Source organism: Dreissena polymorpha, chromosome 2 (genome assembly GCF_020536995.1).
Source record: "Dreissena polymorpha isolate Duluth1 chromosome 2, UMN_Dpol_1.0, whole genome shotgun sequence".
Classification (NCBI taxonomy): Eukaryota; Metazoa; Mollusca; class Bivalvia; order Myida; family Dreissenidae; genus Dreissena; species Dreissena polymorpha.
In genome coordinates, this window is record NC_068356.1 from 111,435,601 (window position 1) to 111,445,018 (window position 9,418).

Below are 9,418 nucleotides of genomic sequence, written 5' to 3' on the forward strand. Positions count from 1 at the left end.
AGACAGACAGACAGACAGACAGACAGACAGACAGACAGACAGACAGACAGACGGACGGACGGCGGAGATAACCACAATATCCCCACCTTTTTTTCAAAAAGCGTGGGGATAAAAATGTGAACATCCTTCAACACAGAGATTTCGGACTCTCCAGTGGGGGTGGCTCGTGGTTTTTATACAGTCTAACCTGCGAACAATTTAATTAAAGGGAAAAAACAAAATTTGACGTTGTAGACAGGTTAACGATTGTTTCAGGGGATCAATTTTAAGATATTTTGACAGTTGGTAGAATTGCCAGGTTGTTATTGCTAAGCGTGATTAAAACAAAGCACAGTTGCCGATAAAAAATAGTATACATTAAATAAATTGTTGTTATGTGTATACAATATACATCTCATAAATTGACATACATTTATATATTGTAAAACTTATGAGTTTATCAACAACGATAATTGTGTCTATTTATTAAGTTGATCCGCCATTTTCTCACGGTGGACCGCATTTATCGCATCAAAGGAAGAAACAGCAATCATATTCGTAAGTAGACGTACACAAAAAAACGATAACGAGAAAAGCAAGACAAAACTACGCAACTTTATTTGAGTTTTTACTTTTCGAACCTCGCTATGCTTGCTGTACAAAAGTGAAAATTGCTATCAAAATACTATATACTATATACTGTCTGTTGGCCTCTATAGTCATGTGGCCGTTATCCTCAGTTATATAGAATGGTTTTCGACGGACGAATATAGACTGACCGTTGTAGGAAGGTGTCTGCAAAGTCACGTTTTACTTTTACTTAAAATCTAAAATGAATCTAAACTATTCCATTTCGAAATCCAGATATTTCGTATTTGCCTCTTTACATTATATGAGTTTAATTCTGTTTAACCCTGAAACCCACAAGAACAAGAGGTTTCGATTGCACCTTATTTGAGCGTTAAATTGTCTCCTACTTAATATTGTTCACATAAAGCCCACGGTTACAAACTCTTATGATAAATATAGATATTCCGCAAATTGGCTTAATCAATATGTATCGCTCCTGTTCAATCACTACTGAAACGGCCTGTTCCTATTACTCAAAAAAATGAATTTATTAGAAAAAAATATAGACTTATTTGTACAAATAACAGAAATAACGAAACCGTCACGTGGATTAAGAATATTAACTTATTCTTCCAGCGGGGGTTTACCCGTACTAAGTATCGATCGTCGCGGCATAATCGCCTTGTCTTGATTAAAACAGAAATGAAATTAATTAAACAAGCACGATAGATATACTGGCCGTCAGAAAAGAAACGTTATTTTTCGGAATGTCTTATTAAATGTATATACATGCATGATACCAAAAAGTGCGAGTCTGAATTATTTACATGTATATTCAGGAAAATAAGACTAAATGATAATTGTTTAACGAAACATTTCACGAATTGAACGTTTGAAACCAACCTGTTGTCGTCGTTGGTTTTCTTTTTGAAATTAAACATGTTCTAATGTTATTCAGTCTAAATGACTAATATATTATACATATTTATTGAAAAACTATTAAGGCATTAATATTCCTTATCGTTTTTATTGCAAGTTTATGAATACGTTGTTTATTGTGTGATTTTAATGGATTTTTTAAACAAATAAAAAAGGCTTTAGTGTTATCGATTATCATCGAGTTATTGTCTTATTAAATGATGTACAAACAAAACAAAACATTTATACGTTATTTCCCCACTACTTCTTTGTTGAATGGTAATATAATTACTACACTCTGTACTATACACCTGTATTTATGTTCTGGAATTTCTCTTGATAAAAGCAGCGCTTAATAAACCGCACATAAACGAGCCATCAAAGTAGCATAATGATCAAACGGAATTACGTCTTAGCACTAATAAATCAACAAACAAAATGAACAGGTGCGCCATTCATAGAGACATATAAAAAGGAAACTCACGCATAACCCCCCGCCATGGCTTATCTGTGAGGGATTATATGAGAGGTATACAAAGTGCGCTCAGTTGTTTTCCTTACATGAAAACTCATTGTTCACACACCCACACTTTTCAATCGCGCATTCCTGTGGCCTGAGAAGAAGTGTGTCGCATCTAGTCGTTATCATTGTAAAATACAAAATTTGGTCTTAATTTGCTACCGGGTTTTGTTTATTTGCAATACATTTTACGACATATTGCTCTTACAAATAGTTATGACTCTTAACTGTATGCATGTATAGCTTATTGTATAAACAAGATGCCATACGTTTATACCACACTTTACGAGCAGATGTACGACGTACGATTATGTAACAAATTGCCATTTAAATGTTGTACGGGCTAATATTGTTGGATATTCACTCTTTTGAAAGCATGATGCACGGGTAAAAGTTTGTTCATACTCGTTTAATGTGTTTTTATTGCAATTATAGTTGAAATAAGTATTGTCTTATTATTATAATTTACAACAAATGCAAATCATCAATATAAGAATACATAACATTGTGTTAAAAACACATACACGCTGCATAATAATTGCAGTACTATACTGTATGATTTTGAGTATACTTTTTCAGTATATTATTATGAACATAATGAAATAAAAAACTTAATCATGGCCTTGTTAATCAAAATAACAATAATGAAGTCATAATTTAAAAAAATCGGAAATAAGATTCTTTCGACTTGAATGTCGTGTTTAACGACATCAGCATTTATGCTTTTCATTTAAATAAAGCTATTTTCAAAACTGTCAGAACTAAAGGTAAAAATAACAGTGATGAATTGTTCCTGTGTACAAGAGATTTCGTGAGGTCAAACTGTTGAATTATATTAATAAAAACACTTAATAATGCAAACCTTTAAGCTGATATAATCTAAAAATGTATTTATAATTCTTTGACAAGCGATTGAATACAAGTGGATGCATGTATTGCTCCATTTAAATATTTTGCATTGTTTCTAGTAAGTGTATGTGGGAATTCGTTTCAAGAAGCAACTGAACAAAGCTTTGGCGCCACCTTAAACAATATTAAGGCCAAAAACTATTTAAGTTTGTTTCAACGAACATCACCAAAACATGGCAGGCATGTCGGTCAAAGTTGTCATTTTCGTAAACTTTAATGAATTACTACTATTATAAGTTACACAAGTTATTTCCCGTTTAAGAAAGATAATTCAAAGCCAGTTACCTTCAACAGCTCGATATGCAAATTTATTTCGTTTAATGTAATATGAATTTTAGCGAACTAAATCAAAATCGACGAAAGTGATCGAACATCTTATCTTGAATTCCAAGAGTTTAGGGTCGGCACATAAAGCAAGGTACATGTATGTCCGGCGTAGTAGAAACTATAAGCTTTTACTGAACGCGTAAAAGCCCATAAACACTCTAAAGCATCGAATATTTCATACAATATTTCGAGATTGGCTTCGGGAAGCGTCGAGAAGCACGACGCAGTTCTCATGAATACGTCGTTCTTCCGACGTTGCCCGAAGCCAGTCTAGCGTTCAATCGTAAATGTTCGGATATCGTCGCGGGAAATTCACATGGAATAATTATATTGTCGCACAAAAAAAACGAGCATTTTGTATCTCGTTGAATCTATGTTACGATAACACATTTAGAGTTGATTTGTTTTGCTATTGCTACAAGGAACATTGACTGTTAATGGATTAACTTTATTTGACAAAATAGTTTGCGAAAAATTCGTTGATTTTGAGTATTTATGTGAGTTAAACCCATTTAAGCCGAGTGGACTCTCCCATCCTTCTAAATTGGATCAATTTATTTCCAAAATTAGGGATGTCTAGTATATTTATTTCTATATTTAGAAAATGTCTTACAGAAATTTCTGTAAGCAAACAGCGCAGACCCTGATGAGACGCCGCATCATGCGGCGTCTCATCTGGGTCTACGCTGTTTGGAATGTCCTTTTTTCAGGACGCTAGGCATGAATGGGTTAAGTCAGTCCCATCGAACATACAAGTTGAAATGATGAGACCGTTTCAATTATTAATCGTTAACTAAGTTAAACCAGTTATTGTGCTGTTCAGTGGAATACACACATTTTGCAATTAATTTGAACATTTAACACAACAGATTTTATTGTTAGACAAGACTCTTATGATACCGAAGTTAAAACATAAGTGTAAAAGATAATCGATTATAAACATATATAACAGTCTTAATGCATTTCACGCAGAACTATATAAACGTGATCTCATTCATAAATGAAGTACATGTATTTACATGAACATGATAATATAATGTATTTCGGTTATACTATACAAAAATATTTAATATAATATGTAATATACAAACTCTTATACCCTTGGGCAAAAAAGAACATCACATCGTTTCCACCAGCATTGTCTAAATAATAAATGTATAAAGGCCAGTTACACCATTTCTACACTTTTATAAGAATAGACAATTACATGCAGACATTATCTCCATCTCCATATTATTCTCTTCTAATTATTGCTTTGTTAATCTAGCTAATTTGATCATATGTCACAAAGTGTATCGCAAACTTGATTGTTAATTCAGAGAAAAGCATCGAAATAAACCATTAAAAACCCCATACTCAACCTTAGATACCGAAAAAACGTTTATGATCGACATAAACAATTGGGTTGGTCGGGTCAGTGGAAACAAAGCACTGTTTACGCCTTATTGAAACGTTTCACAGGATTTGGTTAACACAACACAAATCCGTTTAACTTGAAGTTATTTTAAATGCCTTATTGAAGTTAAATGTCTCTAAGAAATCATAAATACAAACATAAACCAGCAGTATACAAACACATCGCAAAGGGAAAAACAATCATATAGTTAAAGCGGCAATTTTTAATTTCGAATCGAAAGTTCAGGAACAGCTCATAAACAACGCAACAGACAGAATAGTGTACACTCATTATCCCATTAACCCATTTATGCCTAGCGTCTAGAAAAAAGGCCTTGGCAAACAGCGTAGACCCAGATGAGACGCGCATGATGCGGCGTCTCATCAGGGTGTGCGCTGTTTGCTTAAAATTTATGTAAGAAGTATTCTAAATATAGAAAGTAATATACTAGACATCCCTAATTTTGGGACTAGGCATAAAATAGGATTTAAAAAAAGATATATTTTCTCATCGACATTAGAATAGCGTACACCCGCCCTTCTTTTTGACTGGTTTTCGCGGACAAAGAACAGCCCGTATGGCTTCGTCAAATACGGTCTTCAGGCCCTTCTGTGTAAGGGCGGAGCATTCCAAATACTTCACGGCGTTCACTTCTTTTGCCAAAGCCAGTCCCTAAAAAGACAAAAACAAAGATGTGCTCACTTTTTGGGTTTGATAAAGCGTTATATCTTCGCTGCAAAGGGAGACAAGTTTTATTTTCATGAGCGCATGTTTGAATAACACGTGTAGATTATTCCTCTTGAACGTACGTGGGGAAATGTTAAAGTATGTTCAAGTAAAACTGTTTTAGGGGTGTGGGAACATGCCTTAATGTAAGTTTGCAAAAATGTTAATGATTATTGAGAATTTATTTTGAAAAGTGTTACAGTAGATGCGGAAAGTGAACATACCTGTGGATATGTGAAAGTGAAAGTACGTGGGAAAATGTTAAAGTGCCGTGGCAAATGTAAAAGTGAGAATACTTTGGAAAATGTAAAAGTTTATGTGGATATGAAAACGTGAAAATACTTGTTGAAATGAGAAAAATCCAGCAAATATGCAAAAATGCATTGCGGATTATGACAGTACATGTGAACGTGAAAGAACGTGGACAAAATTGAAAGTACATTCGAATAATATGTAAGTGAAAGAATTCTGAAAAATCCTGCAGATATGTCACAGTAAAAAATGTGAAGTTACCTGCGGATATGTGAGTGGCGAAAGTTTTTTCTCCTTAAGCTTTTCCGTTGTCTCCTTATCCTCTCGCATATCTAGCTTGGTTCCAACCAGGATGATGGGCGTATCCGGGCAATGGTGGCTTACTTCCGGGTACCACTGGGATGGGTGGAAAAAACTACTGTAATTAGTGTTACTCAGCATGCTTTGTATACGAATGTTTGTAAAAAAAAATCAAATAATATTTTTCACATTTCTTTTCACAAACTTGTGAAGAAAAGTATTTTATTTGTCAGATTCCGTCTTAAAATGACATTGATAAAAACATTGACACACGCTTGAATCATTTAAAACAATAAACAGTAAATATGAAAAATACCTCTGTGAGGTTTGAAAAAATAGATCGCCACTTTTACACGTATGAAGAATCAGATCAAATTTGTTACTTATGTGGAAATGTCAAACGTCTTTAACTAGTAATAAAACATATCTTGATGATAATTATGATTATTATTTTTTATGCGTACGGTAACGATAATGATAACGAAAAAGATGAAGACGAAGATAATGATGATTATGATGATGAAGAAGAAAAAGAAGGGAAAGAAGGAGAATACAAAGAAGACGAAGAAGATAATGATGATGATGATGATGATGATGATGATGATGATGATGATGATGATGATGATGATGATGATGATGATGATGATGATGATGATGATGATGATGATGGTGATGATGATGATGATGATGATGACGACGACGACGACGACGACAACGACGACGACGACGACGATGATGATGATGATGATGATGATGATGATGATGATGACCAGGTTAGTTCCAGTTTTCTGTACATCATTCATCATCTTTTCGTGGTTAAAAAGCTTTGATTAATCGTCTCATGTTGACAAACAAAAGCGCCTTTCTTGTGATACAATTCTCGATGCGCATGCAGTCTGTTTGCATTACCTGCCCTTGCCTATCACATTATAGATTTTGAGTACCACTATGACGTCATGTTTGCCAATCAGTCAATAAAGCAGACAGCGCCCGTCTGATATTAATGATGGCAAACAATTTGCGCTTTTAATTGTGACCGATGACGTTCACTCGAAAGTCAAGAGGCAATATGGTTTTAATGATTATAAAGCAATTAAAGAGAATGAAAAACAACAACATGGGTAACACAATTAATAACACAAATTAGATTGGGAATAATTATGCGGATAATAAAGATCATGCTTGTTTTGGTGATGGACGTTTGAGGATGCTGAAGCTCGGAGGGCGGAGGTGATTATGATGATGATAAGTGGAGGGCGCGGATGAAGGTGAGAAGAAGGAGCATTATACGGAGGACGATGCTGCTGATGCTGCTGTTGAATATTAAGAGAATAATCTCAAAGTTCATACCTTTGCTCGTACATTCTCAAAACTGGCTGGACTGACCAGCGAGAAACAGATTAAGAATACATCCTGAAACAGAAATCAAAGTCTGACAACAGTGCAAGACATATTGCGAGAAATTGGAACAAAATAGGGCAAATGGTTGCAAATTTACTTACTAAGACGCATTTATTGATCGGAGATTTATATATGCAAAACTTTTTTTAAATATCATATCTAACTATAATAGTCTCTATTAATTTGGCGTGTTTTTTTAATATTGAATGTTGAATCAAAGCATCCTTACTCAAATGCTAGAAATAATCATTTCATAATACAATGTATGTGAACATGTCGACTTATTCTGAACGTTTAAAGGTAGCTGATGAAGCGTATTCATATCGGAGTATTATAAGAGATTCGTAATCTTTAAAGTAGAAAGTAGGTCAATTGCAGTAAATTTTCAAAATCGATTTAATAAAGACGGTTTATTTTTCAACAATATAAAACCGTAAATATATAATTCAGATAAACTGCTGATATTTATTTCACCCTTACGTAAAGATCTTCAGATGTTTAAAGCTGACCGAGTATACTGGGTGGGGCGTTTCGAAATACATAAATGTTATTTAGGTTTTGAACTAAACTTATATAATTATTTTTCTATGATCGTTGCAAAACCTGTGATTATGATACGAACTCTTTAACACAAAACGTTCGCTGAAACAACACCAAATTGTCGTTGAAACTCAAAACGGTTTCTGAATCAAAATAAAACGGTCTCTAAAATAATACAAAACGGTTTTCGAAACAACACAAAACGGTCTCTTATAAAAAAAAGAAACGCAAAACGGTCTCTAAGGTAAACAATAATCAATGAAACACAAAACGATATCCGGCTTTAAAAACGATGTCTTTAAAAACATTAAAACGGTATCTGAAACTGAAAAAGCTCTCATATCGGTCCCAGTCTCACTGATACCGTTTGTGGGTAAGACAGGGGCCTCAGGCGGTCGTAGTCTTCTTGGCCCGCTGTATCCCATAGCCCAAGGTTGATCGGCTTTCCGTCTACCATCACGTTTGCGGAATAGTTATCGAACCTGGAAGCATTCAATTACATATGATATGCAAGTTTTTTTTACTTAAATGTCCAGTGTCTTCTATATTGGTCTATATTGTTCTACATACCATCCAAGTAGGCAGAACGAAAATAATGTTTAGACCACGCATGGATACAAGCTAGAGCAAAGATTTTATCGCAGTTCTGGTCTTTATCATCTTTATGTTGGTATCGTAGTGGCATACGATTAAATTATATATATTCATATATTTTACAAATATCATTCCATACAAAGATAGTATTTTGTACTGGTTATTAGAATACTTGGCATTTCACACTGCTTATTAATCATGACTTGATATTCGTTATTCAATATATGAAGCTAGTCTGACTTTAAACGTGGCTTATTTATCATAACTGGTTGTTCATTTACGATTATATGATGCTAATTTGATATGATTAGCTGCTTATTAATCATATACATGGTGTTTATTTTTCATAATACGAACGGATGTTAATTTTACATTTCCCGCTGCTATTTATGAAAACGTTATGCCCATTTTCCATCATATGATGTTACTTTGTCATTCGATGGTGCTTATTTACCATTAAATGATGATCATTTGCATGATTCAATCATCGATCTAAAGGGAGTCGTGTTCTGAGAAAACTGGGCTTAATGCATGTGCGTAAAGTGTCGTCCCAGATTAGCCTGTGCAGTCCGCACAGGCTAATCAGTGACGACACTTTCCGCTTTTATGATATTTTCTGTTTAAAGAAAGTCTCTTCTTAGCCAAAATCTAGTTAAGGCGGAAAGTGTCGTCCCTGATTAGCCTGTGCGGACAGGCTAATCTGGGATGACACTTTACGCACATGCATTATGCCCAGTTTTCTCAGAACACGACTCAAAGAAATAACAATTACTACGGGCAAGGGACGCAACTTTCGTCGAGTTCAAACTTACACGGTAGGAATGTACTCCCCAGGAAAGGCGTTGGTAGTGTAACTAATCAGCAGACATGTTTTACCGACAGCTCTGAAAAGCGGAAGAAAATGCGCATTTCAATATGTGTACATTCATCTGATATTAAAATAATCATCTTGATCATCACCACCACCATTACCACCATTACCATCA

General features: G+C 34.5%; 1 protein-coding gene across 1 annotated transcript in view; it reads right to left on the reverse strand.

The window, feature by feature from the left end:
• Positions 1 to 3,177: 3,177 nt before the first annotated feature.
• Positions 3,178 to 9,418, reverse strand: part of LOC127868515 (ras-related protein Rac1-like) — a 30,912-nt gene continuing 24,671 nt past the window's right edge. The window contains exons 8-10 of the mRNA XM_052410360.1: positions 7,248 to 7,310; positions 5,859 to 5,993; positions 3,178 to 5,291 (exon numbers count right to left, since the gene is read on the reverse strand). Coding sequence (XP_052266320.1) covers positions 5,136 to 5,291; positions 5,859 to 5,993; positions 7,248 to 7,310 — 354 coding nt within the window. The 3' untranslated portion in view covers positions 3,178 to 5,135. The remainder of the gene's footprint in view (positions 5,292 to 5,858; positions 5,994 to 7,247; positions 7,311 to 9,418) is intronic.